The 16,234-nt window shown below is 45.0% G+C and overlaps 1 protein-coding gene across 6 annotated transcripts in view; it reads left to right on the top strand.

Annotated features, from left to right (window-relative positions):
- VPS13D (vacuolar protein sorting 13 homolog D) overlaps positions 1-16,234 on the top strand; it is a 248,115-nt gene that overhangs the window by 199,879 nt on the left and 32,002 nt on the right. For all 6 annotated transcript variants that reach the window (XM_032393405.1, XM_032393384.1, XM_032393396.1 and 3 more), the window contains one exon: positions 305-500. In XM_032393405.1, coding sequence (XP_032249296.1) covers positions 305-500 — 196 coding nt within the window. The remainder of the gene's footprint in view (positions 1-304; positions 501-16,234) is intronic.

Raw genomic sequence — 16,234 nt, 5'->3', positions numbered from 1 at the left:
TCCCACACTCAGGAACTAGAAAGTAGCCACTGTTAACTTCTTAGGTGGCCTTTGATTTTTTTTAAACTGGGACACACTTCACTTCAGACTAACATGTAATATATATTCTCGGACTCTAAACTTAGTGGGCAAATCTGAGTCTGCCGGTTCCCCAACTAGAGTTGGCCCTCCTGTAGCCTATCAAGAGGTTGACAGAATGCCCCTAAGTTACCTTGCCAGGTGCATGGAATTGATGGGATTCGGCTTTAAATGCTTTTGCTTTTGTCCTCAGCCAGGTTACAACAGCCCTTGTCTCTTTTGCTAGGTATCATTGGTGGATTGACCAGTGTGATCACCTCAACAGTGGAAGGAGTGAAAACAGAAGGGGGTGTCAGCGGTTTCATATCTGGCCTTGGGAAGGGGCTCGTTGGCACTGTAACCAAGCCAGTGGCAGGTGCCCTGGATTTTGCATCAGAAACAGCCCAGGCAGTGAGAGACACAGCCACGCTCAGTGGCCCGAGGTCAGTGGTCATTGTGGGGGGGGGGGGGGGGGAGTCACTTTTGCAATTTCCAGCCCAGGTCTGCTGCTTCTCCTGATCTATGCTGATGTGATTAATTGTATACTTTCTGCCTTAAGATGCCGTTTTTAAAAACTTGAATACATGTATCTAAAATTTCTGACCTGCCTAATATAAATACATGAAAATAAGGCACAAAAATCTGGCATAAATTCTTCCAGATCTGTATCTGCGTATCTTTATCTATGTCTATAATTCATATATATATAAAATGTTGTTTTTCTTCATTAGAGGGGTCAGAAATAGGATTACATCCTTACAAATCACCAAACTAACTAGACCCCCCACATGCACATTAAGAAAACTATCAGGCTGCAGGCTGTGTCTGGCTCCTAGGCTCCATGGCATGTTCTAGAATCCCTGCAGTTGCAGTTCACCACGTGAGTCTGTCCTTTCTTAGTTCTCCTTCCACTTGGACGTGCGGGCCAGTCCCCCAGCCTCATGAAGGAATTCCCCAGGCAGGTTGGCAGTTCTGCTATGAGATGCCATCTTGCCTTGATACCAGCTGAGAAGGGAAATCGGGGGCAGCCCATATGGCTCTGCAGCCCACAGAATTCAACTACTTTAACATAGCTCTTTGTGTTAATAGCCTATTTGAGCCTTCCTTTTTCAGAGTGACTAATTGGGGATCTTATCAACAAAGGGTATAATGAATGTTACAGTTCCCAGCCAAGCTGGACGCCACTTAAGCCCAGAAGGATTTTGCTGCTCCCTGGTTAAGAGATATTCCCCGAGGGAATTAGTGTGCCCTTTTAGAATGTCTAGGGCCTGGGCCTTGTCCACACCCTATTGCTCCCTCAAATAGGATTTGAAGTGAAATCGTCCCCAATTAAAATGAATCCATGTGTCTGTCACCAGGAAGCCTTACCGATGACACATTACTGCAGGGGAAATGCTTAAGATTATAGACTGGGACCATGTAATGTGTTCTGCCAGAATGTCTTCCATCTGGAAGCAGCTGCTTTTTAAAAAAGGATCTGTAGAGTTTACGTAAGTTACATTCTATTCTCAGATACAGAGCTGAAACAATCCTTGAGTATATTTTGAAGCATTTATGAGGTTGGGGGGAGGGGCAGTAGGGAAGCTTCAAAAGTATTTCCAGTTAGTTTTTCTGTGTCTGCTGGAAGCCCCAGAAGTCCACCTCCACTATTTTGTTAGGACAGTAAGACCTAACGATGCGTGAGTAAAGCAGGAGACCCCTAAGAATTCCGAAAGAAGCCTCCTTATTTGTAAAATCCCAGAGTGGCCAAGGGATTGAGTGATTTGTTTCAAAAGGGGTCTGAGGTATATGTGTTTAATTTTTAAAATATCATCTTTTGTTAGGAACTTCAGTGATATTGACCAGAAAGAAATGACTTGAAGTTTCTACGGTATTGGTTTGGAAGTCTTGATAAAGTTTTGCCTTCTTTTTAGGAGCATAAGAAAGGCACAAAATGGGTGCCGCAGAAAGCAAGATATCCTTGCAGTTCCACGGGCTGTCCTGCGCTGATACAGCAGGGTCCGCTCGTGTCACGAGGTGCATACCTGTCAGTCAGTCATTTCTAGCCAGTAAATATTGATTGAAAATTTTCTAAGGACTCGGGGTTGGGAATCTAGCAGAAGGAGGGCCCTGCTCTTCCCCTGGTCCAGTGGGGAAGCAAACATAAAACAAATAATCAGGGTAATAATTACTTGCTACAATTGTGATAAATGACACAGGAGATTTACAGGGTGCTGTGAGAATCTGTGAGACCATGTGATTGGGGAAAGCAAAGGGGAGAAGGAGGTTGGCTAACCTGTGGTCAGTGGGGTCACGAAAGGCTTTTCAGGGGAAGTGCTGTTCCGAAGTCCAGTGTGCTATCCATTGCGCCATGGAGCCCCCTGGGAAGTGCTAGTTAGGATGAAGCCTGAAGCATATGGGGGGGGTTGGCCAGGTGAAGGGAAGAGAGAATCACATTCCAGGTAAAAGGGGTCCAGAGAGGCTAGGCAACTTGCCTGAAAACAAACAGTAATCAGGCATTCTAATTGAAGTCTAGCTGCAAATTCCCTGAAATAGCTCTCTTTGTTGCCCTTCACTCCTAGAAACAAAAGCTACAGTGGTAAGTGAGAAGCAGCCAGGTGGTCATTGGCCTGGGGACCTGGGAGCTTCAATGAGGGGCAAGTAAGCTTCTGCATCCCCTCTCTGTTCTCAGAGGAGCCACTGGTGGGAGAGCCGTGGCCAAAGTTGCCAGAGGGGAGTGGGGCCTGTGCTGGGCTAATTGGGAGCCTCGAAGAGATTTGGCCTTTACCCTTTATTGCACTGAAAAGACATTACAGCTTCTTCTGACACACTTTGACCAGTTTCCCTCCGTCCACTTGTCTGGGTCCCAAAGTAGGTTATTAATGACCATCCATGTGTTAGAAAAGAACACTTGGCCTGGAAAACAGCAGGTCTGGGTCCCAACCCCCCTCTTAGCTTAAGACTCCTCACCTCCTTAAGCCTCAGCTTTTCCATCTATAAATTGGGGATAAATATACCTGTCTGTTTATTCCCTCTCTCAGAGGTCTGAAGCCCAACCAGGGTTATTTTAATGTGGATGCTATAAGGAACTATAAAATGCTGGACGATCCTATTTTTGAAAGTCACATTAAAGGAGCACAGAGATTCTTGCAGGTGGAGAAATGTTTCGGTGCCTTGAGGGCTTGTTCTGATGACACTGTGATCTCTTAGGAACATACTAGTTCTACCAAGGGATAAATCACCCTGGTTTCTTGGAAGTGAGTTATAACCATCTCCAATCATCCCAGTTGATTGAACAGGATCCAGGGGTGTTACTCAGGGTTTTTCCCCACTGTTTAGACAACAGGGACTAACAAATGATTTGAAGGGATTAGAAGTGAGATTCTGACCGAAGGCTGACCTGAGCCCAGGGACCGAGCCAGGAATAGAACCCAGGAGTCCAAGAGTTCTGCCTCTGAGTCTGCTCTTGGAATGAGACTTTCTGCTTCCTTTGTACTATTTCGTCCAAGTGAAGGCTTAGATCTTAGCATCTATGTTTTAAATGACTCAAATTCTAAGCAGATGATAGCAAAGTAAGCCATAAAACTGTGAAAGAATATTCCTTCCAGTAATCCATCTGAAAAGTGGCCTTACAGGAAATATTGGCTCCTTTTCGTGTTTATTTGAACATGATTTTATTTATAGGGAGCCCCCCCTCCTTGAGTTCCTTTAGATTAAAATACTTCCAAGTTCCTCTCTTTGGTGGAGTGTGCAGGCATTCCGAAGAGACAGTCACCTAACTTTCCCCTGAAATTGCCATGCCATCTGATAGTTCTTGGGAAGGCAGGTGGGGGTGGGGGGTGAAGAGGGCAGAGGACAGCAGAGCCTTTGGCCTCCGCATGAATGTTGTAGACCAGTATCCCCTGCTGCATTCGTTAACTGTGCAAGTATGTGTGGTTTGGAACCGAAATAAGAAGCCTTTTCCAAGGCAACGTTGTGCTGGCTCAGGTTGCATCTTCTAGTCTCCGTGTATGGGGCCACATTTGTCTGTTCCCAAGTAAAGTTATGAAAATGGCACAGCTGGTGGCCACACTTGTGGTCCATGGAAGCCATGCCAAACAGCCCGCCACCTTTCAAACAGGCCAGGCCAAAGCAGGGCACCCGCTGGGCTGCCTGCCCAGCTCCTGCATGTGTGGTGGTATTCGATGGTAGTATTTGAAAAGATACTTGGGTGGGTAGAAAGCCGCAGAGACCCAAGGGCAGCCATTGCCCAACGGAAGGCAAAAATAATGTTGAAAAGGGGAGTATTGGACTCTGGGCTATTTATTTGCTTGTTTATTTCTCTAAATACCATCTGTTGTAGGCTTTGGGTTACATGACATTTTAGGAAAGTAGCAAATGAAGATTTATGAAGCTAGGCCCTGAGGTTTCCTCCAAAATATTTCTTCACCTTTTTAGTCAAGACCCAAAGTGGGGAGAGAAGTGGGAGCTGGCAGAACTTGAAATATTTAAACTAATTTAGCAAAGCTCAGGAGTGTTGGAGCTTATCTCATTTAAGTTAGATAAGGAGGAACGGGGAATTTGAAGGATAATGATAGAGCAGTGCTTAAGAATATAGCCATCAGGACTTTGATAATGCTCTGGAATCCCAGGACCCCTGTATTGTGCACGTAGATGTAAATTCCAGTTGCTCTGAGGGCTTTCAAGTAACCTCTTGGTTGATGTCATGGAAAAGATTTATGGTAGGCATATTTGACTTTTTCAGTACAAACACTCCCAAGACACCACCCAAAATTCGTTCAACACACTTTCTATTAATGGCCTTCTGGATGTGAAAGTGAAGCGGATTTTCTTAAGGAAAAGTCCTTTTTGTTATAGTGTTTGCATTGTACCGATGACTGTCCAAGACGGAAGGGAAAGACCCTCTTGGGTCCCCAGAACCTGAGTGCGGTCAGGTTGGACAGATCGGAAAAAAGTCCACAAAGGAAATTTAGGAAATGCTTTCACTGCTCTTTCATTCCAGTTTGGAAATACTGCTTGTAATGATTCTGCCCTGAAAGCAGCCATTTGCCCTTCTTGGTTTTATACATAACACATTAAGCCAAACTGGTTTGAACGGAGCCTTCAGGGAACTTTCAGAGGTAAAAATCTTAATAAAAGTTAACATGTTTGTTCGGATATGCCAATGCCATCGGTTTTCCCACAGTGTTCCACCTAAGGCAGAGGAGAGTGGACTGACCTCCCCTGTGTCCGGGGACAGGAGCAAGTCCAATATTGCTTGGAAGGTTTCTGTTTTATCTGAAAACTGTAAATGAATTTTACCTTTTATCCCATATTTGTTTTAATAAGATAAGGTTTTTAATAAATGCTACCAAGTAAAATGAGCCCTTCAGAAGGATACACCAGGTCATGCTGTAGCTTCCTCCTCATACTCCTTTAAGAGCCACAAGACATGCTTTCCAGATGAGTCCTGTAGACCCTCGTAGCACTGATGTAAAGACAGGTATATGAACACGAGTGAAAAGCCAGAGCCTAGTACCGATTTGACACTGAGGCTCAGTTTCTGGCCTTTGGGCGAATCTGTCTGTTGGCTTGCTAGCTGTCTGCTGCCTGGGGCAGCCAGTGCATTGGCTGCATTGCATGCCAGCTTTATCATGGGAAGGAATTTGATTTCGGTGGCACTGAAAAAGGATTGCTGTGTCCATCCAAAGGGAAGGGACTGTTCACACCTCCCCTCTCCTGTCCCAAAATGGCACATTGGATAGAGAGTGGCCACTTGACCTATCTCCTGCTCACCCTTGGGTATATATGTGGTGAGAGCCATATATTCGCACTTCCTAATCTTGCCAAACCAGGCCCTTCCAGAGAATGCCCCAAGGTGGATGGATCATTTTCTCACTCTTTCTGAGCAACCCCCGCAGAAGAAACAACATTCAGAGCCGTGTCACAACATAGGCTGTCTCGCTGGGGTCTGAAATTAAGCTGATGAAGTCACAGGATAAGACATTGTTTAGAAACATCTTTCATGCCTTATAAGTTAAAATTCCTCTCACAGGAACACAAGCAGAGAGCTCTTATGTTTTCCAAGACAGACTTCTTCCCTCTTGCTAGACTGTAAATACCGTACTTTCCTTTCACTCAGAGGCTCCAAATGATGCCACTCTTGTTATAACATAACCTATGGAAAGCTCATATCTGTTGCTAAAAAAAATAAATGGAAACCTGCACGCACATATTTGAGAAGAGTCTTTCCATTTCTGAAATCCCATGACTCATTTTTATGCAAGATTATCTGTTAAGAAAAAAAAAACACTTTTTTGGTCATGGTACATTATAATCGTTTCTAGAAAGGAGAGTGTCTATTTTTTGCCATTTTTGGCATGCAGAGATGACTGGCTTCATGGGAACAGCACAATTCTGTTTCCAAAAGTAAAAATAAACTGAATTTATGCACGTACATCTTTTAAGTATAGTCCTTGTATCTCAACCAGCAGGTCTTTGCTCAAAGAAGATAGAATGGAAAAGTCTAAGTGCTTTCAAATTTTGGTTTTTTCCATTTGAAAATTAAATAATCAACCCAGCCATTGTACATGTTGGGTCCTTTCCTTGTTCGGTGACTTGATTCGTAAAACTCCAGAATGACTGCGTTTGAGATTTTTGTTTTGAACTTAAAGAGAAACAGAACAGCATATTCCTTCCTGAGAAAAATTTGTATTTCGTGCGTTAGAAAAGAATGAAAAGCCATCTCCTGTTTCTGGAATTCCTCTGCAAAGGCGTTAAGTTCACTTGTTTTTAGGTTTTGATGACTACCCTACGTTTCTAATGGTTTTCCCTTACGAGTCATCCCTTTTTGCCCAGGATGTAATTGGAATCCCCCTTAAAGAGAGGATCCAGGTTTGAGTTCAGATCCCCTGCTCCCAGAAAGCTTTAGGGTGTGAGGTAATTGTGAGGTACATAGGGGACCAGTGGGCTAGCAAGGGACTGAATGAAGACTATAGTGTTGTTTTACAAGGGAAAGCTTGTAATCCTTTGGGGAAGGAAAGGTAAGTTTGGGGGTTGTAATGAACCCAGAGTCTCCTTGCCCCCATACCTTTATTTAGTCTCTTTTGCCAGACCACCTCTCAAAGACAGATTCTTGCTAAGTTTCTCACTAACTTGTCGAATGGGGAGAAATAAGATTGAATTTGTAAAACATTTTAATCACAGTATACTCTAAAAAAAACAGAGTTTTCTTACATTGGGCTTATATAACTCAACTCGAGTTAACAGTATTACTGGTCTATATCCTTAGTGGATTTACTTGGATACATAGAGGAAACTGATTTCCCATTAGCACAAAATTTGTCCATTTGGGTCCTTTCAGAACAGAGGTTCTCAAAATATGGCTTAAGGACCCCTAGGGAACCCCAACCTTTCCCAGGATCCATGAGGTCAAGCCTATTTTTATATATTTATATATGAATTCATACATAGGTAGATAGCTAAATAACCATTGTTACAATAATATTCTCTAATGAGTGTACGGTGGCGTTTTCTAGAAGCCACACAGCGTGTGATATTGCACACAGTGATTGACTGTAGAAGCAGATAAGAGAATGCAGCTGTTTTTTGTTAAGCAAAACTTAAAGAGATTTGCAGAGATGTAAAACAGGGCCACTCCTCGTACCTTCTGTGACTCCAGGAATATGCCGCTAGCCAACAAATGCCTGTACCTGGTTAATTTCCTTGACAGGATGCTCTGTGTGAAAATGTGGTGATGATCCATCGTCCTTCGGGTAAATAGCGCCTATTGGCAGTGGTGGATTAATGTGGATTAAACTGCAGGAGCCCCCGTGATAGGATGCTTCACCTTGGCTTCCTGCCGACAGTTGTCAGCCCTCCTGGTTTGCTCCTGACTTTTACGGGGTTTCCTGAGGTAACCATTGGAAAGATTTTATTACGTACCAGAAAGACCTCTCACAATAATTTACCTAATTTAGTCCTTCACCCTAACCTACCATCCCAATAAATTTTAACTCCAGCAGCATGGGGAGTGAGGAGCACATTACTTCAAAGCTTGGGGTCCATCTTATCGAAGGCGCCTTGCTCCTGCTAGCACTGGCCGAGCTCTTTCAGGAAACGGAGAAGGTATATCTAGGTCAGAGTTTACTTGGCAAAACCTCAGCTTTCTCCCCTAGCAAAGCTGGTGGAGCAGGACAAGCCTACAGTATTTGGATAAGCTCCTTTGAACTCTTTGTGGAAAGCAGTTTTTATGAGGCAGTTTTGCGTTAACACCAGAGGCAGCTCCTAGTAGATTTTCCCTCAACGTACTTCAAACATAGGTGATGCCAGGGGCGACCCAAGTGGCACCAGAAAGTCCCGGGAACTGCAGGAAACTTCAGAGGAGAGTCAGAGCTGAACTTGGCTTCTCATTATGAGGAGGATGGGAGGAATCCTGGCTAACCCTAGTGGGTTAGGACTGGTTGGATCCAATGGAACCTCCCTGAGTTCTGCCAGGATGGACAGAGGGCAAAGCTCATCCGTTCTCTAGACTTTCCCGATCTACCCCAGCAGCACAGTTGGGGTGGTCATAACTGGCCCCTGCCCACCTCCTAAGGCATTAAAGGCTAGATTACCACGTGTGAGTGTTTTCATATCCCTCGTGAAAAGTTATGAGAGCCTCTGTGAGTTTTTATGTTTTTGTTTGAATTGTTGAGGGGTCCTATTAATTCAGTGTAGCTAATTCTAAACGTGTGATACTCTGATCCAGTTGCTTAGTAAACACACTGGTTCAAGTATAGGCAAATTGACATCGGAAATGCATTAATTGGTGAAGTATTGACCTCCTACTATGTTCTAGGCGTATCATAGATATTCAGTGCTGAGAATATTGAATATTTAAAATCGCAGTATTTAAATATTTAAATACTGAGAATATTTAAATACTAAATATTTAAATACTTATTTAAATAATTAAACACTTGGAAGAATCTTCCAGATTATTGAGAATCACCAAGTTGTTTGTGTGTTAATATTCTTAAATTGGTCTCACATGCTTATTAAAGCAAGTTTTCCTATAGCTTTCTTGAAGTACCCCTTTATTAGCGACTTGATTTACTGTTTGTTCTTGGAAACCGCAGCATTGCATCTGTGTTGTGGTGCTGTATATTGGGGAGGCTTGGCGGATTTTCCAGCTTTGTTAACAGGTCCATCACTGCTCTTTCAAAACTCTTAAATGATCTCTACTCTTTCTACCTTATATGTATTTACTGAATATTATTTAATTTCTGCATTAATAAGAACAGTGGTTTTAAAAAGCTATGGCTTTGACCATAATTATCTCACTATAACAAATTTTTTTTCTTTTCAAATTAAATTGTATTTTGTCAAAGTAAATATGTGTCCACACTTTTAAAAGTCAAAGACTTTTCAACATGTCTGAAAATAAAAACCAGCAGTCTCCTGCCCCACTCTTCCCTACCTCTGATTCCTGCTCCTCCAGAGGCAACCACTTTCAACACTTTTGACTGTTTCTTTGATTTGGAGGTATTTGCCTCTCTGTTTCTTTAAAAAAAAAAAAAAAAAAGTGCTATTTCTTGCTATCGTTTGACTTCCTAGTCCCTCGCCTTCTTTTTCAGTATAGTTATATTGCCCTTTTTGGGTAAATCAGAATTCAGTTTTTACATTATTATGACTATGTCAACAGCATTCCCAGTGAAGCTGCTAGGTTACTATGTTTCCTTTTTGGCTTCTTTTTTCTCCCTGGACTTAGTAACTGCTTTGATTATTGTTGTTTGCTTCTTTTGCTACATGAATATTCCCATTTAATCTTCAAACTCTTACTTACTTTCATCTTTTTTTACTCCAAGTTTAGTAAGTCCTTAAAAAAGTTTTTTTCTATCTGCCTATTACTAACTTATCCACAAACTCTTCTCTGTGTGTTTGAAAATGTATGAAGCAGTTTATCAGTGTTAGGATTCTTCTTGCAAGTTCTTCCCCCGGGGTGCCTTCTGCTCCTGTCCGGACGGACTGCTCTCTAGAACACTCTAGAGCCGGTGCCCTGGTGCTCAGTTCTGAGTTTCTTCCATTGGTTTGTTTTGGTCTTTTTCTTTCATGAACAGAGACAGTTCTCAGGTGGTTGTGATTCTTGACTGTCTGTTATGCTCTCCTTTAAAGTGGAGGCACTGGTGAGCACGCGGGAGCCCTGTGCGGGGCCTGGGGCCTTCCCGGGGAGGGGAAGCCGGGGCCTGCTGCCTCTGCCCTTCTGTTCTGAAGGGGATGAGAAACGGACCTGCACGTCTAGCTGCTGCTTAGGCTGTTAACCCATCTTCCTGTTCTCACCACCCCAACACCCTCACCTCCCTGTTCCTCCCTTTTTGTCTCAGGCCGTCACGGCTTCTTGGTGCCCCATCTTTCTGAAATTTGGTGGGTTTTTCCGTACTAATTAGCTTACTGCTCTGTGGCTGCCACTCCCTCAGGCTTACATTTCAGCACCACATGTCCATCTGCTTTTCAGCTTCTAAAATATTGTTGACACCTTCTCTTTATCCTTTTGGATTTGTGCCATTTATATCCCTTTGCTTTTGCTTTAGAGACGTCTCTGGACTAAATCTGTCATATTTAATCAGAAGTCCTATAACTTGGACTTTTCACTAATTCATTCATCCTTTCTTGATGTCCTTTCCCCTCACATCCAACCAGTAGTTCTGAATTAATGTGGTTTTACCGAAATCCACATCCGTTATTTCTGCTAAAACATTCTTTAAGTTTGGTGGTAGTAAGAAATTAAATAATAACGTTATTGCTGACGATTTCTGACCTGACGCAGGCATTGTTCTAGGGACTTTACATGTATTTTCCCGTTTAATCACCACAGCAACTTCTAAACAGCATCTGGTTGGGCAGTCAGCAGCCCTTCCTTCCCAGGAAGGTTTAGAATGGGTCTGGTGAGAAGTCGTTGCTACTCCCAACCCCAGCTTTAAGTCTGGTCTTGGTCTTTAATCTCTCATTCTGTGTGTTGTAAAGAAAACAGGTTGTAGAAGGCTCTTGTCAGATCCCAGGGACATGAAAGAAATAGCACACCCCACAGTAGTGACATGGCCCTGTCACCACCCCTCATGGAACCATAAAAGCTATTCAGAGGGGCCGGCAGCTGGTGAGCGACTGTACTTAGATCCTGGGTGCTGATGGGTGTTTTGTAGTTTCCAAGGGAAGTTGCTGAAAGTTTTCTTATCTTGACACTCCAAGGGCAAGAGGTCTTTCTTCAAAGAGAAGCACTCGTTTCAGAAAGAGATGTGGAAAGAACATAAAATCACAGCTCTTCCCCAGTTCTGGAGAAGAAATGGGAAGTGGCACTGTGGTAGCCAGTGTAAAAAGAAACCAAGTGTTTGCAGGAATCAGGACGGGGTTCCCGCAACACTCTTTGGTCCCCACATCTATAAAACAAGGCCAGAGGGCCTGTGGGAGGCAGACAGCCCTGGACCTGAGTCATGGCACTGCTGTTTGTCAGCTGTGGCCTGGAGCAAGCCTGTCCGTGCCTGTCTCTGAGGTGAGAGTCCTCTCGCTCCTGTGGAGTGCGGACGGCAACGCCCGCCGTCGTGGGTGCTCACGTGGATTAGATGGCACGTTGGACGTAAAGCACTTAGCCTGCTGTGGGGCGTGTAGTTAGGACTCGAGAAATGGCGTCAGGGTCCGAAGTCTTTCTGAATACGTATTGAGCGTAAGTGAAATAGGGATTATGTCTTCACCGGTCATCTACACTCTGTCCCTGAAAACATGCTGACCCCTTGCTCTAGTCTACAATGCCAAGTTCACATGCTGTGTTGGGTTTCTGTCCCTCCTTTTCTCTTTCTTCACACGGACTAGACATTAAAGTCAGGCCCACACACTGGTGCTAGTCACGGGGTTGCAGTTGCTGGGTGGGAGAACTCACCTGGGCTCTCAGCCTTTGTGTATGAGAACCCCTTTGAAAAAGGTGTGCAGAGGCCACGAACTCGCTCTGAACCCACTTGTGAAGAGCAGGTGATCCCAAACTATTGTTAGTGTCTGCTGTAAATGATATGCCTCTGGGTTCGAGCAGAGTTCAGCCAGAAGCCCCACATGACATGGAAATCTGTCCTGGAGCCAGGTTTGTCGGGTAAAAGTTATGTAGCGAATGTCTCCAAACATTGGCATCTGTTGTCTGCCGAGGCTAGGACGACTGGGAATGATGGAGTGCTTACGGAAATTGGGACGGGGCATGCGACCCTGTGACAGCTGACAGACGGTTCCAGGCCACTGTTGCTCATCCAGCTTTTTTGATAAACAGCTTTAAAAGCATTACGTGGTTTGGAAAGCATTCCTCAAAAACAGTTATATTTTCCAGACGCATGACAGTCCACTGTTGAGTATTGCGGAAGGGTTTTGAGTTGTAGAATCAGATCCCCCTTTGGTGGGGCCGTTGGAACTATTGTGGGCTTATCTGTGTGAGTCCCTCCAGGACGGCCTTCCAGCAATGTTATCGCGTAGGTCGGGGTCCCCTATGTCTGTTAAACAAGCAAAAAAGTGCTCTCGGGGTCAGGGCTGGAATTTAAAAGGAGAAACCCCTTATTTCATTTCTGGGTAGATGTGATGGGCTCTTTGAAGCGTCACTTTCATCGTGCACCCTTTATCTCGTGGCTTCCACGTAAGGAAAGGGAGAGAGAACAGCTTATTGCAAAGCTCTGAGCCTTTGAAAATGAGCTTCGTCTAGATTATAAATGTTCATTTCAGACTTCACCTTCCCATTTGTCCTATTTCCGGAAATGTAGCTCTTGTTGCCTTTTGCTCTTCCTGGGAGATCCGGGGTATCGAGGGCGAGGGAGGTGGCTCGCCGGGGAGTGGCGTCCGGGCTCCACAATTCATGTGGGACCTAGACTCGTACAGACCGTATGAGATGTACAAAGTGCTCCAGCGACAGGTTTTTTTTTTTTTTTTAAACTTTCACTGAATCCTAATATACCACAGGTTTTTGTTGTTTTTTTCAGTTTGGGGATAAGAGTCACGGGATTTTATTCTTAGTCCCAAAATGCAATGGTGGTGCTGACAGAGTAGCATGGAACATCATTCTGATTTATTGTGTCGAAGTGACAGCAGTTCACATTCTTTTAATCTGTCAGTGTAGGATCAGTTCCTCCTTGACTCAAGTCTCTGCAATCAAAATAACCTATCTGGATGTTCCCTTTGGGTATTGGAGGCAGCATGGCCTCTTGGCAAGAGGACAGGGTCATAAATCGTGAGACCATAACCCTGATTTCAGCCCTGACATCCCTCTGCCTTGTGGTCTTGCGCCAGCAGCCTTTTGTCCCCTCCCCAGGTCAGTCTCCCCACTTCAGAGGGAGTGTGGGGCATCCCGGCCAGGTCCTGTCTGCCTGGCTGAGGTGATAACTCCCTGAGGCATGGCACGGAATGGGCTGGCTTCGCCATCACGGAGGAAGCTGGGCACTGGGACGAAGCAGGAGCCCAGGCAGGACATATGAACGCTTGATAATATTTTCTAAAAATAAGAAGGCAGTAGGTTAATCTGAGGCAGTGTTGTACCTAAAATATTCCTGAGCAACCCTTGGCCTTAGGCTGAACCCCAGCTGGGCTTAGCACCATTTAAGTTGGTTACATCTAATCCCCCGAGGGGTTGGATCTGTGGCCATGCCTGCCCTGTCACTGCTTCAGCCCTCCCTCTGATTTCACCTCTGGGAAAACTAAAGTGGCCCGAGACGCGGCGATCTAGATCCCACGGGGGCAGCATGTGAGGACAGCCTCCATAACACGCAGCATCCAGGCAAACCCTCGTACGCAGACTGCTTCCCACACTCAGTCGTTGTAGAGGTACTTGAATGTGACGCAGCTTCTTTGAGCTGACGCCCAAGAAGTCAGTGTTTAAAAAACAAAACAAAAAAAACCCTTGACAGAGGCCATTTTGCATCAAGAATGGATGTGCATGGTATGAAAAAGCAAATTCCAAAACATATTCCCTTTTGGTTCCCAAACTAGTATCAAATTAGTCCTTCTTAGCCCTACCCACGATGCGAGAGTAAATAGCGGTGTCCCGGAGCATATGGAGAAGGTGGTCCGGAAAACACATGGGAGACAAGTGTGTGCAGCAGTGAGTCTGCTGAGCCGGCTCTGCATCCTTCTTCTGAGCAACCACATTCCCGCATTTTTGGAGTCGTGCCTCTTTGGTTACGTATGATTGTATGTCCCCAAATACAGTCATCCAAGTGACCCTGAGATAAAGTCCCACAGGAAGTGGGGGCATCCAGCTCACGGTGTGTCAGCTCTCACAGTCTGTCTTGGTCCATAAGAGAGTCTCGTTCTCAGTGGTGAGCTTTTCCAGATTTTAATATATCAGGGAATCTTGATGTATCTGGGCTCGCGATGGGCCACGGTGAGCCTTCAGAAGACCTGTTACGCACCCGACACCCAGTGGAAACTGGCTTTCTCTGTGGGTATTGCTGTAACCTGTGTGATGATGTGGGCGTGTGCAGGTGCTCTGGAGACTGCCCTGGGAGAGGTGAGGTGTTATTATGACTAAAGACTTCACTGAACCCTGAACTCGTACGTGAATAACCAGAGACAGATTGAATAGATTACACATTTTTCCGGAGAATTTCCTAAATTAGCCTACCTAACTTTTTCTTGCCCTTTCTCTTTCCTGACCAAAGTAGTTCTCTCTAACCTATATTTCTTACAAACCCAGAACAAATAGTATCCAGTGAAAGAAGTGCCATATAAACAGGGATTCTCAGTAGCTGGAGACAATTTTCTGTGATTCATTCATTCCAGGACACCTCCTATCTACCCAAAAAAGGTGCTTTGGGCTTTGGAATGACAGACTCATTAGCTCATCTCGAAATATCAGCACAGTGGATAAGGAAACCTTTGAGGAAAACATAAAAATGTGTGTACAGTTCATTCCAAAATAAATACATGGTTAGTTCCGATCAGGAGGCACCACTTTCACCTTCACGTTGGACGTGGCCCTCATTCGGAGCAGACCACTGGCCTCGCTAGACTCCATCGAAGAAGTGCATGTTGTTGCTAGTGTGGGATTTCTGGTTTTATTTCTAAACAAGCTTGGGCCCTAGCCTCGTACTGCACAACAGTGGCCAAAAAGACCAGCAGCGACTCCCCTCAGAGGCTTTCCTACCTGATCCTCTCAGCATGTCTTTGGTTTAGTTTTTGGCTTGGGTTTTTTTTTTTTTTTTTTTTTTTTTACACTCCTTTGTTCCTCCTACTCCTTCTTGCTCTATTATGCTTCGACTTTGGTTAGAAGAGTTCTGATAACATTCCAGATTCCCAGTAGCCTCATGCAGAGGTGGGCCCACTGAGACATAACAGACGACAAACCATGCTGGTTCACCTGCTGAACCGTGGATATGCAGCTCACCCCTTGGAGAGCCTGGATTCAGCTCTGGCATGACCCCCTTTCTGGCCGTCAGATGGCATCCTCTGGAGTGAGCGGCAGATGCACCCTTCCGGAGCCGTTCTGGGAATGCTGTCCTTTTGGGTTAAACTCTAAAACTGAAGTGAAGGCCTGCCCATCGGGTTGACTGTTCAACCCTTTATATACTAATCAGAGATGCTAAAGATCAAGGATGGAACACGTGGGCAGACCCGGCAGGTCTGATGCACAGGACCTTCTGTTTGATTCCATGACACTGGATCCCCCGTGCTTGCCTCCCTTCTGTGCATCCCAGCCTTGTAGCCAAGGACTGGAAAATGAGTTTACTTTTTCCTGCATTAATATTCTTTTATTTTTTTTTAAAGATTTTATTTATTTATTTGAGAGAGAGAGTGAGAGAGAGTGAGAGAGAGAGAGAGCACAAGAGGGGGTAGCAGGAGAGGGAGAAGCAGACTCCCTGCTGAGCAGGGAGCCCGATGCGGGACTCGATCCCGGGACTCCAGGATCATGACCTGAGCCGAAGGCAGACGCTTAACCAACTGAGCCACCCAGGCGCCCCTGCATTCATATTCAAACTAAGACCAGCTACTAGTCAGTGTTTGCAGTCCCATCCCCTGCGGGACCTGGGAAGACTAGAGGATGGCAGTGGGTTGTGGCTCCTTTTAGTGTCTTGGCTCTGGGAAGGCCAGGCTTGCCCCCATGGTACCCCCGAATTCACGCGTTCGCCTGGAGATGTGCCCCAGGAAGGCCTGGCTGCCATTTCCTAGACGTTTCAACAGGGATCAGACTGCAGGTTTTGCTTTCATGAGAACGAAGTGCAGT

Source organism: Phoca vitulina, unplaced genomic scaffold (genome assembly GCF_004348235.1).
Source record: "Phoca vitulina isolate PV1807 unplaced genomic scaffold, GSC_HSeal_1.0 scaffold2, whole genome shotgun sequence".
NCBI classification, from domain to species: Eukaryota; Metazoa; Chordata; class Mammalia; order Carnivora; family Phocidae; genus Phoca; species Phoca vitulina.
Note: the sequence above shows the minus strand (reverse complement) of the source record. Positions and strands in the feature narration are given on the sequence as shown.